General features: G+C 42.0%; 1 protein-coding gene across 13 annotated transcripts in view; it reads left to right on the top strand.

Annotated features, from left to right (window-relative positions):
• LOC309863300 (alpha-protein kinase 1-like) overlaps nt 1-19,421 on the top strand; it is a 117,512-nt gene that overhangs the window by 89,428 nt on the left and 8,663 nt on the right. For 6 of the 13 annotated variants that reach the window (XR_014310980.1, XR_014310982.1, XM_082727955.1 and 3 more), the window contains 6 exons: nt 7,840-7,899; nt 9,199-9,285; nt 10,733-10,809; nt 11,915-12,010; nt 13,796-13,900; nt 15,071-17,186. Coding sequence is in view for 8 of the 13 variants with exons in the window: in XM_082727955.1 (XP_082584081.1) it covers nt 7,840-7,899; nt 9,199-9,285; nt 10,733-10,809; nt 11,915-12,010; nt 13,796-13,900; nt 15,071-17,186 (2,541 nt within the window). In the remaining 5 variants the exon portion in view is untranslated. The remainder of the gene's footprint in view (nt 1-7,839; nt 7,900-9,198; nt 9,286-10,732; nt 10,810-11,914; nt 12,011-13,795; nt 13,901-15,070; nt 17,187-19,421) is intronic. The other 7 variants (XR_014310979.1, XR_014310981.1, XM_082727958.1 and 4 more) reach the window with 2 other exon arrangements.

The following is a 19,421-nucleotide window of genomic DNA, read 5'->3' as shown; positions in this document are numbered from 1 at the left end:
AGGCCCTAAAGTATCTTTTTTTTTTTTCCTTCTGTCACTTTGAATGAAATGAAAAATGAGGCTGACATTCTAACTTAGGAAGTACTGTAGAGGGGGGCTGGAGGGAGAAAGGGCCTGCTATGTATTACAGTGACGTTTACTTCTATAGAATTTTTGAATTATTTAAATTACTGATAACCGTGAGGTTGAGAAATGTGTAGCCTGACGTCCTCATTTCTAAGAGTGAAAGAATACAGGACAAAAGTAGAAGGCAAATCTGCCCTTCCCAGAAACAGGACTGGCTCGTTTTCTAAAATCGATTTTATAAGTCTGGTCTTCAAGGGGTTAAAATATCTTTACTCCATTTCCTTTGAAAAGGAACTGTACTGACTATACTAAATGGGACAATTGTTGGATGCAGAGAGGGACAGAGATAAAAGGGCATGAGGGAAATGGGCTTGTGAAGGTTTACTTTTCAAAAGCCCAACTTCATTCACTTTCAAGTTCTTGCAGCTGTGCATAAATTGTGTCCGTGTTTATTACTTTTCTAGAGTAACCGCAGGGACAGAGTTGAACTTGGGAAAACTTTCTTCCTTCCGATATCCCTGATTTCGGACATTTTACAGTGTTCGGAGTTTATACTGTTTGGGGTATGAGGGAAACCTGACAAGTCATCTTCTTTTGGATGGCATCAGATGGTCATGGTGTGTGTACCGGGTGCTCTGGAGGGAGAACAGAATGGAGGCCAGGCGTGCGCAGGCAGAGTTCTAGCATTGGCTCTCTTCAGTTAGAACTTGCAATAGAGTCGATGTGGCCTATTTTATGATATATGGATTTGCTATAGTGTGACATGGAAATTAAGGTCAAGCGGTAAGTGGGTGTTGATAGCTTTGCTTTTTGCACAGCCAAACTGATCTTTTCACTTGTCGTGTTGTTTCTCTCATGCTTGTAAATGTGATAACAACTAAGCCTAGATATCCTCATGAGCCGTATGCTCCTCTTCTACTACGTAGCCTATGTCTAAGATAAAATCCGAAATCTTAGTCCCCAGCGGTTGGGTTGTCTTTTCCTCAAAGATACTACCAAAAGAGCCACAAGAAAATGAACACAGCCTCAGAGTTAAGTGATTTTTGTGAACTTCTCCCCCAAACAACTCTTATTTTTCTAATTTACTTTAGAGAGAGAGAGAGAGTGCACGCAATAGTGGCAGTTAAGGGGAGAGAAAAACTCAAGCAGACTCCACGCTGAGCTCAGAGCTTAATGCAGGGCTCGATCTCACAACGCTGAGATCACGACGTGAGCCAACATCAAATCAGATGCTCAACTGACTGTGCCACTCGCCCCCTCCCAAACAACTCTTAGGCTTCCCCATACAGTAAGAGAAAGACGAGGGCTTAGAGCAGCGGTGGTGTCCTGATAAAGAAAGTAATAGGAGAAGAGGTCTCCATTCTCAGCATTTGGGACTCTTGGGATAGAGAAATGAGAGGACGATATGGTATTATGAGAAATAAGGAAGAGGAATGAAGGTAATATGAGGGGATAGCACAGTCACACTGTTACCCCTTTGACTCAGCCCTTCCTGGTATCTACCCCAAAACACACGCCTAAGGTCGGGGCATTCAGCATGGATTTCATACACAACAGAGGACATCCTGGGCCTGCCCAGCAAGGAGAATAATCCTTTTAAGCCATAATTAGAGATAAAGGTTCAAATTTTTAGTTCTTTCACATGGAGGATTAAGCAAGCATATAATCTCCTATTACACAGATATTGTGAATTTTTTTTTTAAGTGCTGGAAATGTAGAAAGTGTTCAAAGTTAAAACAGTCGTCCACTGCTCATGACTCTGGGCAGAAGCGTTTACACTTGGATATGGTCCAAAGGGAAGGGATTGTCATTTTAAACCCCATGTAGGGGCAAGAGACAGGTCCACGGGACTACATGAGGAGTGAAATATTTGCACAAAGTGGGAATTCTTAAATTCCAGCTATGAAAGGTGACTGACCAGCTCCACCAGCTTACGCAGAGAAGTGGCAAGGAAGCTTGCTCTCTATCCAAGCTCTGGGGTAGAGGCCCCCCAAAAATCTCCCCAAATAAACAAAAAACCCCACAACTATGTCAGATGTGTGTGAAGAGTCTGAATTTACTCTATCCACAAGGGCGGGAATCCCTCCAAATAATTAACAAAAAACTAGTTCAGCACTGACATTTTTGGGGCCCAGCAGAATATCAAGTATGGAACTATATTCCAGAGAAACATCCACACTCCAAGGGCATAGGAATCCCACAGGACAATAATCCTTGCAGAAGATGCCCTTGGTGAAACCGTATAAGCAACAAAAGGAAATGAAACATGTGAGAGAAGAACAGTATGTACAACAAATAGGAAAAATGGCCCTCCAAAACAAAACATAAAAATAGAACAACCTGAAAGACTCATACAGCTTAAAAAACAGTATGTTTGAAGAATGGAATGTAACAGGAAAAGAAAATGAATTCACCCTTTGAAAAAGAACTAAAGAGACTTTTCAGAAATTTAAAGATACAGGCAACTCAGTCAGTGAAGTGGCTGACTCTTGGTTTCTGCTCAGGTCATGATCTCACGGTCATGAGATTGAACCCCTTGTCGGGCTCCACGCTCAGTGCCGAGTCTGCTTGAGATTCATTCTCTCCCCCTGCCCCTCCCCTCAATCACATGTGCATATTCTCTAAAATAAATAAATAAATCTTTTAAAAAAAGAAATTTTAGAAAACAGCAATTGAAATTAAAAAGCAGTGTGGTTGTCAGAAAGTTTAGTAATTCATAGGGAATTGCTTAAAAGCAAGCACAGCGTCTCAGTTCCTCTTTTGTACCTGCAGGCCACAAGAATGTAACCACATGAGGAAGGCTAGAGAGAGCCAAACATCCAGCGGCTCTCCTAGTTGGTGGCTAAGCTTCTCGAATTTCAAGTGCCAATACAGATAGCAGCTGCCAAACAAACTCCTTAAACTGAGTGAATACAATAAAATAGGTCATTAGTAAAATGAAATAAAAACAAAAATACATACAACTGTTAAGTCCAATGTATTTATTATTAGATTGAAGAGTCATAAAATTACTTGGGCAAAAGATATAAAAATTACTAAACGCCCACTCTCCATTTTTCACTCAATCTCATCTCAGACCAGTGATGAAAAGTCACAAATAGCTGACTCAGTCAGATGGCTCTTAATCTGGGGGGTGTGAGTTCAAGCCCCACATTGGGTATAGAGAGTATTTAAATAAATAAAACCTAAAAAAAAAGTCTCGTTATAGCAGTACTTCCCAAACTTCATCAACCCTTGGAATATCTTGTTAAAAATGCACACCCAGTGCACCTGGGTGGCTCAGTAGTTGTACGTAGGACCTGAGCCGTCATGATCTCAGGGTGCCAGGATGGAATCCTACGTCGGGCAGGCTTCACACTCCTCAGGGAGTCTGCTTGAGGATTCTCTCTCTCTCCCTCTGCCCTGCCCCCCCCCCCACCTCATGCACATGTGTACTCCCTCTCTCAGTCTCTCTAAAATAAATAAATCTCTTTTTAAAAATGTGCAGATCCTAATTCAGTAGGTATGTGGCAGAGCCTCAGATTCAACATTTCTAATCAGCTCCCAGACAACACTGATGCTGCGGTTTTCCAGACCTTGCTTGACTAGCAAAGTACTCTCCAGGGTGGTCTGGGTAGCTCTGCCAGTTAAGCATCTAACTCTCGATTTCAGCTCAGGTCATGATTTCAGAGGTGTGGAATCGAGCCTCAAGTGGAGCCCCTCCACTCAGTGCAGAGTCTGCTTGTCCTTCTTCCTCTGCCCCTCCCCCTGCTCTTGCTCTTTCTCTCTCAAATGAATAAATAAATAAAATCTTGAAAGAAAGAAAGAGAGAAAGAGAGAAAAAAGGAAAAGAAAAGAAAGAGAAGGAAGAAAGAAAGAGAGAAAGAGAGAAAGAAAGAAAAAAGAGGAGGCATCTGGGTGGCTCAGTTGATTAAGTGTCTACTTTCAGCTTAACTCATGATTCTGGGGTCCTGGGATCAAGTCCCATGTAAGGCTCCCTGCTCAGCAGGGAGCCTGCTTCTCCCTCTCCCTCTGCCCCACCCCCCCCCCCCACTTGTGCTCTCTCATGTGTGGGCTCACTCTCTCTCTCTCAAGTAAAGAAATAAAATCTTTAAAAATAAATAAATAATTTTTTAAAGGGGCGATTCAAAGATTCTAAATATGTGCCCACCTGTTACAGATGAGTGGTAACAGCCTTCCAATAAAGATAATTCTGGGCCAGTTTCTCAGGTATTCTAACCCCCTAACTGACCATCCTGAAATGCATTCCTGCAGCAGATCTAACAGAAGGAGAGAGAGTGATGGCAATGGAAATTATATTTAAGGAAAATACTGAGAATGAAGCATATAGAGATAGGTGGATGAAAATATGAAAGAGGAATCTTAAAACTTGGAGAATAGAATGAAAAAAACACATAAGTATAATAGGACTTCTGAGAGGACTGACTGAAATTGGAGAAAAACAGGTCTTTGCATTGAAGAGGTGAATCCAATCTTGAGCAAACTTTTTTTTTTTTTTTTTTTTTAAGTCACCTAGACATGGGGTGGTGAAACTACAGAAAATCAAACAGTGAGAAAATCTTAAAGGAAACAGAGAGAAAAGACAGATTATGTAAATGGGAACTATATTTAGACTCACATAAAGCATTTTACCAGGAACAACAGAGTCCAGAAAGCAATGGAATCTACAAAAAAAAAAATTTTTTTTTGAGAGGAAATAGCTTTCAACCTAGAATTTTATACTCAGCAAAGTTATCATTCAAAAGTAAGGATGAAATAGACATTTTCAGACAAAGACTAAAAGTATTTATTATTCTCAAGACATTTTTCTCCCAGTCTCTTTCTCTCTCTCTCTCTCTCTCACACACACACACACACACACATTAACCAATGTATTTTGTTAAAGAAAAAGTTGAATCCATAAGGCTGGAAGAGGAGATTCAAAAAGCAATGATAAATAAAGAATTTGTAAATGCAAATGCAAACTAATTAAGATAAAAATAAAAGGAAATTTTATAGTAGTATCACTTAAATAATTCATCAGATGCAAAAAATCTTATACTATTATCAAATTGACCAACATTGTATTAAGTTAATGATAATACAGTACAGGCAAGGAAGGCTTATTCCAGATGTATAAGAAAGGTTGATTATTTAAAAGTTGATTCATTCAAGGGTACTTGGCTAGCTCAGTTGGTAGAGCAAACAAGTGACTCTTGATCTCGCAGTCATGCATTCAAGCCCCTTTGTGGGTAGAGCTTACTAAATAACAATAATAATAACAATAACAACAACAATAATAATGTAATAACTGATTCATTCAGTTCACCTCTTGGACCGAATAAACAAGAAAACTATGTGTTCACTGAAATTGATGTAAAAAGTGTTTTACAAAATTTTCATCTTGTTCAGGTTGAAAATATAAACTAGAGTTGGAGATGTTCTTGGTCAGGTTCTACTCAGGAAACAGAAACAACACAGTAATTTGAACAAGGAGAGTTTAATATAAAGAGTAATTAGCTATGTCAGGGGATTGATGAGTGATTACTATTAAGTGGTAAAGAGAACTCTGAAGAATACAGGATAAGCAGTTATAAGGAGCAGCCGCTATCCCTTGTACTGAGAGAATAAGAAAAATTTCCGAACCCCACAGCCAGGCATACCGGGACTATGATCCAGATCTTGCTGGAGAAGGCACAGCCATGGCTCACAGGACGGCAGAGAAGTCAAGGAGGTTCCATGCCAGCAGAACTCCCCGGAAATCCACCTTCTTGTATTCTGGGGGAAGCCACCCACAGAGACGCACTCTGGAACTCACCGCACAGCTGCCTTTATGGAATGCCAGGAGGGAACCTTCAGGGGGAGGTCCTTCCCTGGCCCCACTCCACTGCGAAGTCACCTGAGAGGATGCTGCAGGAAGCTGCTGGCCACTGGGCACTGTTGACCTCGCACACTGAGGAGCAAAGCGCTGGGGAAGCCACCTGTGTTGGAGGACTCAGGCACAGGAGAAGCCAGGAACGCGGTGCGGGGCAGGCACTGGAGAAGTGACACACACTGCGGGAGCCCGGCAAGAACTGCACACGAAATCAGGAAGAGAAGCAGCTTCCCCTTGTGGTATCTCTCCACACCCTCTAATGAAAAAGCTGATAAAGGAGAACTATTTACAAGGTCCATTCCCATTATTGCAAAGCAGGCAATGAAGGGTGAATTTGGAGCTGAATGGCCATCAGCTGGTAGCTGCACAAGAGGAGACTTCTTAACCAAGTAAAAGGAAGCATTCAAAAACCTTGGCAAAACTACTGATGAAAAACTAGAAATGTTCCTTTTAAAAATCAAGTAAAGAAAAAAATATATCTTGTTATCACTTCTATTTGATACTGACCAAGAAGTCCTCCCGATGCAATGAAAAAAGAAAAAGAAATAAGAGCTACAAAGATTAGAAATGAGTAAACACAGTTATCAGGATTTTTAGAAAGTACGATTGCCCACATAGAAAACTTCAAGAAATACACAGATGATTAGAATTAAGACATTCAGCAAGTTTGGTGATAATGAATCAATATATTTTTTAAAATATCCACCCTTAGCTATCAGCAAAACCTAATTAGAGGGGCACCTGGGTGACTTAGTTAGTAAAGCAACCGAGTCTTGATTTCCACTCAGGTTGTAATCTCAGGGTCCTGGAATCAAGCCCTAGGTGAGGGCTCCCCACTCAGTGGGGAGTCGGCTAAAGATTCTCACTCTTCTTCTCAGCCTTCCCCTGCTCATGTGCACTCTCTCTCTCTCTTTCAAGTAAATAAATAAATCCTTTTTAAAAACCTAATTAGAAAATATAACTTTTAAGAAGAAAGATATCTGGATGCCTGGTGACTCAGTCATTAAGCGTCTGCCTTCAGCTCATGTCATGATCCCAGGGTCCTGGGATCCAGCCCTGCATCGGGCTCCCTGCTCGGCGGGAAGCCTGCTGCTCCCTCTCTCACTCCCCCTGCTTGCGTTCCCTCTCTAGCTGTGTCTCTCCCTGCCGAGTAAATTAAAAAGAAGGAGGAGGAGATGAAGAAATTTTTTTTTGTAAAATTCATTTACACAAGTATTTTATGTTATTGCTCTCTTTCTAAACACTTTGGTATGAACAAATTTTAATCAGACAATAAGTCATGATTTCAGAATGTGCTTTTCTTTTTCTTTCCTTCCCTCATTCCTTTCCTTCTCTTTCTCTCCTTCATTCGTTCTTTCTTTTCTTTCTTTTGTTTCTTTCAAAGTCATCCACAAAAAGAAGACATAACATTTTACAAGGGTTTGCCTTTACTTCCCAAACCTTATTCTATATGAATGAGTGTATATGTGTACGAGTGTGTGTAAATCTAATTGCCATTTCAGATACTGTACAATTTCCCACCTTACCAGTTCCTGGAAACCTCATCCTTTCTGTTCACTTTAGTGTATGATGTAGTTATTGATTTTAAATTTTATTTTTATTTTAAAAAAATATTTATTTATTTATTCTAGAGAGAGAGTAGGGGAGGGGCAGAGGGAGAGGGAGAATCTACAGCAGACTCCCTGCTGAACAGGGCTCCATCTCACGACCCTGAGATCATGACCTGAGCCGAAATCAAGAGCCCATCACTTAACTAACAGCCATCCCGTCACTCCTGACTTAAAATGTTAAAATAGAATGTTTCCAAGACAGGTTATGTTCCCTGTTATAATGTGTTTATCTTAAAGCATAAACTACTAGTAGTATTGAAGGCATGTGTTCAGAACTAATTGTGTAGCATTTGGTTGCTTCTTTTTTAGGGAAACTTCTAAAAGCAGAGTATATCCTGAGCAGTCTAATAAGCAACAACGGAGCGACAGGTAAGGTGCTTTCCTACCTTACGACGACTGTCACCTGCAGTCCTGCCGGAGCTCTAGTTTAAAAGGAACTGAATGACCTCATAGTTACTGTACATTAGACATCTCCAGAACTACCTGGAAGTTGGGTAACAAATCATTTAAACCTTCAGATATCTTGCATGAATTTCTGGGCATTCAATTCAACAAGTTTCCCACTAAGTTGAACAAAACTTCCAGTAGACTTTTAATCCCAGTGTGCCTGGATCCAAGGTTGCCAAGCTCCTTGCATTTCCAGTGGGGAGGCACTTTGGAATACAGATATGGGCCATACACCCCTCATTTGTGGCCACCATCACTAACCTACGGTATGCATACTTCCCATCTTCCACACCACACACACACACACATACCCCCCTCCCCCCCCACACACACTGGGATTAAAAGCTGGGGAGAAAACAGAGAAGGTGATGTGACACAGAACCAAGGAGGGTGTAATAATGAATTCGACTCTATTTTTGGTGTTTGACCACTGACAGTTTTCAGGCCCCAGCCTACCCCCAACCCTGTTGTTCCACAACTGGGCAGGCTGGCATGTGGGGGTGTTGTTTTTTGGTTTGTTTTAAACCAACTCATCAGTAAACCAAGCATAGCTTGTGGGAGATTTTAACCCCAGCCCCCCACACCCTAATCACAATAAAAACCAAAGCCACTCACCTCTCTGTACCATGTCCAATGGACCAGCTTGGTTGCCTGCCTGCTCTCTTCAGAAAGGCTCCTTATATGAATACAAAACCTTTTCATACCTCCTCGGAGTGCATGTGCAGCCATCAGTCTCGACCTCCATACCAATTTTGAGTGGACTGGAAGGAGGAGCTGGCCTCCCCAGGAACCAGAGGGAAGCAGACCGCAGGCAGAGGTAACAGCAAGAGACAGCCCCCATGATACGGCACACAAACAAAGTCAGTGTGGCAGGACATAGTCAGTTGGGAGAGTTGGAGACCAGACAGGAGTTCATTTCTGTGAAGCCTTATAGGTTACAACCAGGACTTGGGACCTTTCCCTAAATGCAGAGAAAAGATCATCTCTCGAATCTGGATCGCATGTGCTCATGACGGCTTCTGTGAAAATACTTTCATTTCACCAGGCTATTTCCTTGATCACTCAAAGCTAAAACTATCTATCTATCCATCTATATCTATCTATCTATCTAAAATATAAATATATTTGTTTATTTAATAAGTTAAATACATATAATAAATAAAAATAATAAATAAATATGTTTATTTATTTATTTTTATTTTTTTCCTCTCTTTGTCGTAGGTACCTGGCTGTACAGAAATGAAAGCGACAAGATCCTGGTGCAGTCAGTCTGCATACAGATCAGAGGGCAAATTCTGCAAAAGCTAGGTAGGGTCATCAAACATTCGAACCTCTCGGGTCTCATTTACAAAAAGGCTGGCTGCGAGAGTTTACCGTGGAATTTTCTTCATGTGTCTGGTTACCATTGCTAATCCCCACTTTGCTGAGTTTCCTTATTGAGAAGAAAATGACATTTAAGATCCCAGGAGTGTTATGAACATTAATAGAACAAAATATTTTCTGTTGAGTTTTGTTCAAGAAATACGTAGTTGTATAATGTGATGTGAGCCCTAGGGTTCTCCGTGTTATTTCTGGCCCCTGATTTTCAGTTCTATGGGCCTCCATGTGCTAGAGTGACACCTTATTCTACACCACCCTGACACCTTACTCATTCATTCCTCCAAGGGCATTCCTGAGCTTGTCAAACAAAATTTATAGAATGCTAACTGTGCTTTAAAATGCATGGCCGCTCCCCTGCTGTTTAGAGCCCAGCAAGCCTGAGCACTCTGCCAATAGTCCAGGAGAGGGCTACTAGCACTGTCCCCACAGACAGAGGAACCTGACCATGGGAGATTGGGGTGTGGTCTCAAGGAGGGGTCTGAGGAGGGAGGGGCACAGGGCAGAAGCTCTGCTATGGGCTGGAGAGAGGAGGGAAGGAGATTTGCTAGGAGGGAGGAAGGAGCCCCTGGGAGCCCTGTGGGCTTCTTAGCCTATTCCAAAGCTCTTTCCTCACCTAAATGCAGAAGACTTTAAAAAAACATCAAAAAGGAAGAATAAGAAGGAGCTGCAGGTGCTCAAATAAATTTGCAAACTAAAGTGTTTGAAAAAAATAAATTTTTTGAAGATTTTATTTATTTGACAGAGATAGACACAGCAAGAGAGGCAACACAAGCAGGGGGAGTGGAGAGGGAGAAACAGGCTTCTTGCTGAGCAGGAAGCCCAATGCGGGGCTCAGTCCAGGACCCTGGGATCATGACCTGAGCTAAAAGCAGACAGTTAATGACTGAGCCACCCAGGCACCCCAAGTGTTTGAAAATTTTTAACATAGAATAGTAATTAGTTTTCTTATAAATAATGGAATTGATTTTATATACATAAAATCAACAGTAAAAATTATAGATATAATTTATAATTTTTACTGTTTCTCTGTGAAAGGGAAGAATTATCTGTATTAAACTAACTGGAAATATAGGTTGCTGTTTTTCCAGCAGATTGTTATCTGCTGATTGCTATCAATATAATTCAATCTCAAGTTTTCCTAACAGGAGCCAATGAGTCTTCTTTCTGTATTAATTTTCAAAGGTATTTTCTTTTTTTTTTATTATTAACATATGATGTATTATTTGTTTCAGGGGTACAGGTCTATGATTCATCAGTCTTACAGAATTCACAGCACTTATAGCACATACCCTCCCCAGTGTCCATTCATCAAAGGTATTTTTCTTTCATAATACACAGATACTGGCAGTTTGTCCCGTCTCCCCTCTTTTTCCAGGGATGTGGTATGAAGCAGCAGAGCTAATCTGGACCTCCATCATAGGATATTTGACACTTCCCCAGCCAGATAGAAAGGTGATATATCTAGTGCTTATTTCTTTCTTTTCCTACATTTGTCTTTGGGTGACTATCTCCTTTATGGCACAATTCAGTGTATAATCTGTCAAGTTTATTGGTTCTGTTTTTATTGATTCTGCAAGGGAATAGGACCAGGGACATTTGGTTACCTTCCTCTTGTGTCTTGCCCTGCCCCCACTCACAGCTAGACTCCTGGCATGTATTTAGAGTTTCTGCATTCATTTCTTTCTATCTATCTATCTATTTATTTCTATGACCCATTCATCTCTTTATTTGAGCATGGACTTAGCCTTTCCCTGATTCCACAGCAAAGTTGGGGTGGCCACGTTGCTTATATGTAAAGTCATTTTCCTTGAGTCACTGGACAGGCTTCCATTCCATGCTCCATTTGTCTCTGGGGCATCTTTATCTAAGAATTCGAGAGGCAACACTGGCTTTCCTACTTGATGTTTTCCTTCTCTGTGCGTCTGTGGGAATGTTTTCCTTGTTAACTGGAGCAATGGGCCATCTCATTTCCCTGAGCTGTAATCAGCAGTGCCGCTGCCTACAGTCCGTTTACGACACAGACAGAATGGGACACAAGGACTCTGGCTTGAGCCAATTCTTTAGGCCTAGCAGTCTGGAGAAGTTAGGGTTGAGAGTCCAGTAAAGCTCAACTAGGAAACAGTTGTGCTCACCTTAGGTCTATGTCTTCAGGATGTGATGATCTTTCGAGCCCTGTGGCGTCTGTTTAGAAGTATTTCCACTGTCGAATAACAATCACAGTAAGAATAAGAACTCTTAATCTCACAAAACAAACTGAGGGCTGCTGGGGGGAGGGGGTTTGGGAGAAGGGGGTGGTATTATGGACATTGGGGAGGGTATGTGCTTTGGTGAGTGCTGTGAAGTGTGTAAACCTGGTGATTCACAGACCTGTACCCCTGGGGATAAAAATATATGTTTATAAAAAATAAAAAATTTAAAAAAAAAAAAAAAAAAAAGAATAAGAAGAGCAGCCACAGTAGTTCATGTGGAGAACTGACTCTTGCCTTCAGGCCCTGAGAGGAGAGCCGAGATTGACCATAAATTCCTAATCTGTGTTTTGTTTGTTTGTTTCCTACAGGGTATTTCCACATCACTAGGTATACTGGCAGACATCTTTGTTTCCATGAGCAAAAACGATTATGAAAAGTTTAAAAACAATCCGCAGATTAACTTGGTAATTATCACATGTCACAACCGGGGTGCAGAGTGGCCTCCCTTAACAAAACTGCCAACATTTTTGGTGCTCGGTGGGTCAGTCTCGTTCTCACGCCAGGCATCAGGGAGCACAAGTGTCACCCCACTTCGAGTTAGGTGAACAGTCCTGGGGACAATTTCTATGGTGTCCTATTTGGCTAGATTATCTTAGCATCTAGCACAGTACTGGACATACAAGGTCACTAAAAAAAAAAATGACGAGTGAATGAATGAATATTAAATATCATCGGGGCGATAAATGCTTTGAATCCCACTGATCTTCCAAATCATCACAGAATTCCACTTCCACACTTGGGCCATCTCAGTGATCAGGTAAAACGGTAACAGTTTTATTAAAGATTTTATTTTGTTAAATAAAATAAAACCTGGGGCTTGAAATTAAAAGCCTGAGATCAAGAGCTGCGTGTCCTACTGACTGAGCCAGCCAGGTGCCCCTAAGGGGTAATCATTGTAAAACTCTTCTGAGCCTCTGTTCAAATCTGAGCCTCAGTCACTTTTCAAGGTTCTTATCCTTAATAGCAATGATTACTAATATTTATGTATTCCTTTACAACTCAATATGTAGGAGCTACATAAAACCCCATTAGATGGGAAGAGCAAAATGTATTATTCCCATTTTAGAGGGAAAAAAACTGAGGTCCAGAAAAACTAAATGAGCTCAATAGTTTGCACACCCAGTAATAAAGAATACTAGGAGAAGAACCAAGGTTTCTGGCCAGTCTAGAACATTAGCATAAACACTAAACTGCTCTCCTGCTCAGCACTGGTATTGAGAGTTTTAATATTACATGAAGATTACTATTTTTATTAAATACTAAAGTGACAATAAATAGTAACTGTATTTAATAGTAATGTAACACACACAGCTTGCTGCTGGCGATCTGAGTCTTAGCAAAATGTTGCTTTTGCTGTCAGACCAACACACAAGAAAATGGTTATATCCCTTGTTCAGCAAAGTTATCTTTGATGATTGTTTAAAATTATAAACTATCAGGGTACCTGGCTGAGTATGTGACTCCTGATCTCAGAGTCTGAGTTCAAGGCCCACAGTAGGGATAGAGCTTACTTTAAAAAAAAAAAAAAAAAAAAAGATTATTAAATTTTTTAAAAATTGCAAATTTCCTCCCCACCCTGAACCTCCTTGTGACCCCTTCCGGCTTTATTTTTCTCTGGAACACTTATCACCATGTCAGCACTATGCATCTTACTTGTGTTGTGTATTGACTAATCCCTTCCCCTCAGTAGGAAGCGAGGTTATTACAGTCTCACTGTCTGCTATCTCCTTCATGCCTAGAACAGTATTTTTAGGAAAAATGAGGGAGTCTTAATTGCTGTGAAATCATACATTAAAAGGCTCTTTGCCAAGAACAGCGCGGAAATCATCAGCTAATCTGACTGCAAGATATGCAGCTTCTGAGAACAAAGACTTGCACCATCCTCCAGAGAAACTTGTGTCGGTTATTTTGTACAGGCAGGCATTGTGAATTTTGGCACACGTTAGGCCCTCTCTGGGGAGCCAAGGGTTTGTGACGGGATTGTGTGTGGGTGCTTGGGGAGAGGGCACTCAAACCCTCGGGTCTTTTGAGCCACTTCACTCTTTGTTGGCACTGTTCTGAAATAGTTGTAATGAGCGGCAGAGTGTCACTCAGAATCCTGAAACAAAAGCAAAAGAATTTCATAGGCTGCGTTTTGCTAATGGATAAATAATTGTCAATACAATGTTTCGTCTCCTATTTTCTCATAGGGTTTGCTGAAGGAGTTTGACCACCATTTGCTCTCAGCTGCAGAAGCCTGCAAACTGGCCACTGCCTTCAGTCCCTACACACCCCTCTTTGTGCTCTCAGCAGTGGTAAGCAGGGGGCAGCCCCCACCCACCAACCTCTGCCCAGTGAGGGAAGTAACCAGCGAGAGGGAAAAGTCTAACCCAAAGTGGGCTTTGTGCACATCATTAGATAATTATGATCAGGCCTTGTGTATGGAAGGGTTTTATCAGTCAGAGTAGTAACATCCTGGTGAAGGTGGAATTAATTCAGCCTAAGGGTATGATGTTGTCTGCCTTAGACCAAGAGTTCCCAAGCACATCAGAATTGCCCAAGGAGGGATGCCTGGATGGCTCAGTGGGTTGAGCCTCTGCCTTCCGCTCAGGTCATGATCTCAGGGTCCTGGGATCAAGCCCCGAATCGGGCTCTCTGCTTGGAGAGAAACCTTCTTCTCCCTCTTCTCCCTCTCTCTCTCTCTGTCTACTTGTGATCTCTGCCTGTCAAGTAAATAAATAAAATCCTTAAAAAAAAAAAAAAAAAAGAATTGCCCAAGGAGTCTTTTCAAAATGCACATTCCTGATCCACCCGAGATCCACTAAATGCAAATCTCTGGGACGGGTATACCAGAAATCTTTCATTTTAAAACACTGCCCTTGTGCACAGAGGGCTTTGGAAGCTGCTACTGTATGTATGGTTTTGACTACTATTAAATAAATGGTGCCTTTGTATATGGTAGCCTTATTTACACAGAGAAAATTACTATGTTCATGTCCCATGCATAGAGTCTCTTTGCTAAAACTAACAACAGAAGTAACAGCAACAACAACTTTATAATCTTTGATCAAAAATATCAGGCCTGAGTCTCCTGGCTGGTTCAGTCAGAGTAGCGTGCAACTCTTGATAACTGGGTCATGAATTTGAACTCCACCTTGGGTATAGAGATTACTAAAATAAATAAATAAATAAATAAACTTGAAAAAAAAAGAAGTATCAGGCCCACAGCAAGATGGTAGCTCGAGCTAATTTCTTACCCCCTGATGCCAACCAATCACATACAACCCAGACCCTTCTCCCAATTCACCAAAAATACTTTGGGTCCTTGACTCAAGACTTGATTGTGTATTTTCCTTAGAATATCTGCGGCGTGTGTTTATTTTCCTACAACACTTCGAATGACTGTCCTCCAGGAATGAAGTTTTTCCTGATTCAATTCCAGTTTCTAATTCAATGTCTGATTTTGTATTTGGTATTTTCCTCAGAACATCCGTGGCACATGTTTATTGTCCTATAGTAGTTCTGATGACTGTCCTCCAGAAATGAAAAATTCATATCTGTATGAAGCCAAAGAGGCCTTCGAAATTGGCCTCCTCACCAAGAGATATGATGAACCAGCCACTGGAAAACAAGAGCTTCATAGTCTTCTCAAAGCTGCTTTCGGCCTGACCACAGTGCATCAAAGACTCTACGGGGAGACCGAGATGGTCCATGTAGCCAGTCAGCTCTGTAATGAAGCTATGGGAAAACTGTACAGTTTCAGTAATTCCTCTGGAAGTCAGGAGAGAGAAGCTCTCTCTCAGCAGATCTTGTCTATTATCACTCAGGTGAAGGATCATTTACAAATTCAAGGCTTCTCAAATTTAGATGACAAGTCTTACGTTCCAGAGAGTTTCAAGCATGGGTTGGCTAAACCCATCTTGCATGGGCACGTGGATTTCCAAAAAATCCTTGGAGCCTATTCACAGCACCACACTTCAGTGTGTGAAGTATTTGAAAGCTCTTGTGGAAACAACAAAAATCAACAGAAAGATGCAAAAACCAGAGTCTGCATCACTACTCTAAAAACAGAGACGAAAAACGTAGATACTGTGAGTACTGCCGAAGACAAATCACATTTTCAAAAAGCTATGGTAATATCGTCCTCCCAAATGGCTAAGAATAGTCAGGAGACACTCAAGAGGATGAGAGGGAAAAACTGGACCCATTCTGATGCATTTCAAGTCTCCTTGGATCAAGATGTAGAGGCTGAGACTGAGTCACCAGACCACAACCACGGTGAAGGAGCTGTTTTGGACAAGTCTCTGAGTGACAGCCATTGCTCTAGTTGTTGGAGCAAGTTATCAGGGGCTAGTTCTTCTACAAGCTGGGAGGAAGTGAATTATATAGATGATAGGCCAACCAGAAAAGAGCCTTGCAAAGAAGAACATCTTGTGGATACTCAGTGTTCCACTGCCCTGTCTGAAGAGCTAGAGATCAATGAGGAAAGCAGAGCTGTACATCCACTGTCTTCGGAACTTCATGGTCTCTCTCTCCAAGTGTCCAAGGATGACAGTTCAGAGTCTTCTCAAAGTCAGCAACACAAACACATGCCCTTAACAACCTTCTGTCCTCATAACACAACAGGCATATTCTTGGCCTCTGGTGCAGGGCTGTTAGAAGGAGCTCCAGATGGTGTGCAGAAAGTCAGAAACATGGGATCCAGAAACACTTGTGCTCATTCCAGTCCCTCGGTTGGTTCTGCTTCTCTGTCCTCTTCTGATTCTGATCCACCCAAGAACATAGCCACATGCCCTTTGGTCCGAGAAGAAAGCTTTGAACTAAATGAGCTTCCAGAAATCAACTGCGATGATGAAGACAGGCATGGGGAAGAAATCAAAAGAGGCACAGGCCCTACATTCAAAGATAGCTCCTCCTGGATTGACCCAGAAGGAGAAACAGAGGAAAAAGAAGAGGATATGCCCTTACACTCTCACATAGCCATGAAGGTGTCTCTGGGCAAAAGTTCTGTGACAGTATGTAGCTCTTCCACTCTTCATTGGCCTGTGCAAAATCCTGACTCAGAAAAGAGCGGCAGCTCAGTCAAAGAGCAGAACATTGACCCTGATGCCTCCACAGTGGATGAGGAGGACCAGCTGCTGGACAACAAAGACGTTCACCCCACCAGTGGGCGTGGCTCTTCTAGCCTATGTGCTCTGAGGCAGCCATATGATCAGGGGACTGAGACCACCGGTCCATCTGTAAACAGTAACATCGCCTTCCCTGATTTTAGCAAGGACTGCACTACCACAGAGGAAGGAAACAAACCAGGAAACACACTAAACTGCAGCCAGAGCTCCAGCTCATCCTCGCCATGGTGGTTGAAATCACCTGCATTTTTCAGCGGTTCTTCTGAGAGGGAAACCTCATGGTCCTTTCTGAATTCCAGTGGAAGTTCTTTTGTTTCATTGCCAGGAATGATAAGGCAAGAGATCCTAGAGGCTCGAACCCTGCACCCTGATGACTTTGAAAAACTCTTGGCAGGGGTGAGGCATGAGTGGCTGCTACAGAGACTGGAGAATACAGGAGTTTTTAAGCCCAATCAACTCCACCAAGCACACAGTGAGTACAACCTTTTTGGTAGGTAGAACCTCAGGAAGCCTCTGTGTACGGTTGGGGTCCTCTGAAGAGCTTGATGTGTAGATCACTTAAAACTCATGAAAGACACAGACCCCTCTTACACTTTGTGAATATACAGAAAAATATGTACTTTGGGGGTTTCCCTCACTCTTAGTGTGGTGGACGCTAATGGTCACAAAGACTAGAGGCTTATTCGGGCCACCTCATATGTTGGGGGCTTGCTGTGAAGACACACAAGGCAGTAAGGGAGACAAGAATCTTACAGGACCAAGGGACAGTTGGGGTTTAAAAAAGCTCAGCATCTTGTCTTTTCCATGGATTCTCATTACCAACCAGCTGATTTCTGTTTAGATTCTAGGGGGCAGAGTTTGACCTAGTTAAACATCACTCGTGCAGGGCAGAGATTTTCACACCTGTCCGCAAGTTTTCTTCCATCCAGTGGGTTGAGCAAGTGCCCTCTACTATTGCAATCAGCAATTCCTTATTGCATATGGAACAGCCCAGTGTCACTTATCATAGCAGGGAGTCAATGTGTCTATTACAGATTAGAAGTGGTGGAGAGGAGGGGAAGGAGACAAAAGAAGGTTCCTCTCTGAGCCCTGAAGATCATATCGTAGCACCCTCTAAGATACTGAAGAATTATTTGAATGAGAGAAAAGAGACAAACTCTGGATTGCTAAGCACTGGATACTATAGTAATAGTTCTTCAGAAGCCTAGGTAGTTGGTTAAGTGTCTAACTCTTGATTTCAGCTCAGGTCCTAGAACCTAGGACCCTATGGAGCACAGCGTCAGGGTCCATGCTCAGTGGGAAGTCTGCTGGAGGATTCTCTCTCTCCCTCTCCCCACTCACTCACTCTCTCTCTTTATCTCTCTCTCTCATATAATCAATCAATCAATCAATCAATAAAGTAGTAGTTTTCAATCTTGTCATCATATAAGAATCCCTAGGGGTGGGGGATCTTTTTAAAATTTCCAGTGCCTCACCCCAGAGTGTCCAATCTAATGAGTCTGCAGTTTGGATCCAGGCATCAGTATTTTTAAGAACTCTTTAAAAAAAAAAATTTTTTTTTTAATTTGAAAGAGAAAATGAGAAAGTGCATGAGAAGAGGGAGGGTCAGAGGGAGAAGCAGACTCCCTGCCAAGCAGGGACTTGATTCCAGGATTCCAGGATTATGACCGGAGCCAATGGCAGTCACTTAACCAAATGGGCCACCCAGGCGCCCTTAAGAGCTCTTCAGTAAGTTTTTATAAAGACAATGTCAGTCACTTCTGTTCAAAGTATTCCAGTGCTTTTCCTGCTGCCTTGAAGTCACACTAAGATACAGATCAGTTTTCACAAAAAGAAGTGAAATGCTATCCTAGTAGTGTCTCCCTATTCACTATTCCCTTTCTAGAGATTCTGTAGGTTCAGAATCACATTTCTTAGAGTTAGGCAACCCTTTATTGTTACGCCTATGTATCAGTTTGTGGGTAAAAAGCCACATGTACGTGATCTCAGACCCAGTAGGGGAATATTATTATCCCCAGTGTACAGATAAGAAAAACAGAGGAAGCACAAATCAAGTTATACATTCCTCCATCTTGGTTCCCCCAATTCACTGCCTTTCCTATGGATGTGTGCCGGCAGTTCGCCTTCTGGGGCAAGAAGCCCCAGCTTCTCTGACTGAGTTACCCAACCCTGTCCACTGTCTTCCCCAGCCTCCAGCCATCTCCCGCCCCAGTCCCAGACCCGTGAGTTTATCTTACTCCAAGTATTTTTCTCTCCTGAGTCACCTGTACCTTCACCCATTATCACGACCTAGATGCAGGAGGTCCTTGTTCACATCATTTCAACTGGGATCCCAAAATGTTGCATTTCTTCTCAGAGTTCCTGTCTTTTCCCTCAAAGAAATGCTTTCTTACTTGCCCTGTTCTGCCTTTCCTTAAGGTGGAGACAGTTTTTTGCTTTTCCTTCTTATCTTTTCCTTCTTCAATTGAATAGAATCGAATTGTACAGTAGCTATATTTTGTCAAGTAATTCCTGGACTTTCCCAGCTTAAACAGAACAAGTAAGAGAAAATTAAGGTGCACTTTAATAGATAACCATGGTTTCTGGAGTTGCCAGGAGTCTCTGAGGGGAAGTTACTTCGTTTATTTCTATCTATATGGTCTGGTACCAGTCGTAGGTCCCAGGTCCCCCAGATAATTAGAAGAAAATGCAAGCATATATCACTCTT

Source organism: Mustela nivalis, assembly GCF_964662115.1.
Source record: "Mustela nivalis genome assembly, chromosome: 4".
Lineage (NCBI taxonomy): Eukaryota > Metazoa > Chordata > Mammalia > Carnivora > Mustelidae > Mustela > Mustela nivalis.
This window is presented reverse-complemented; position numbering and strand designations above follow the sequence as displayed.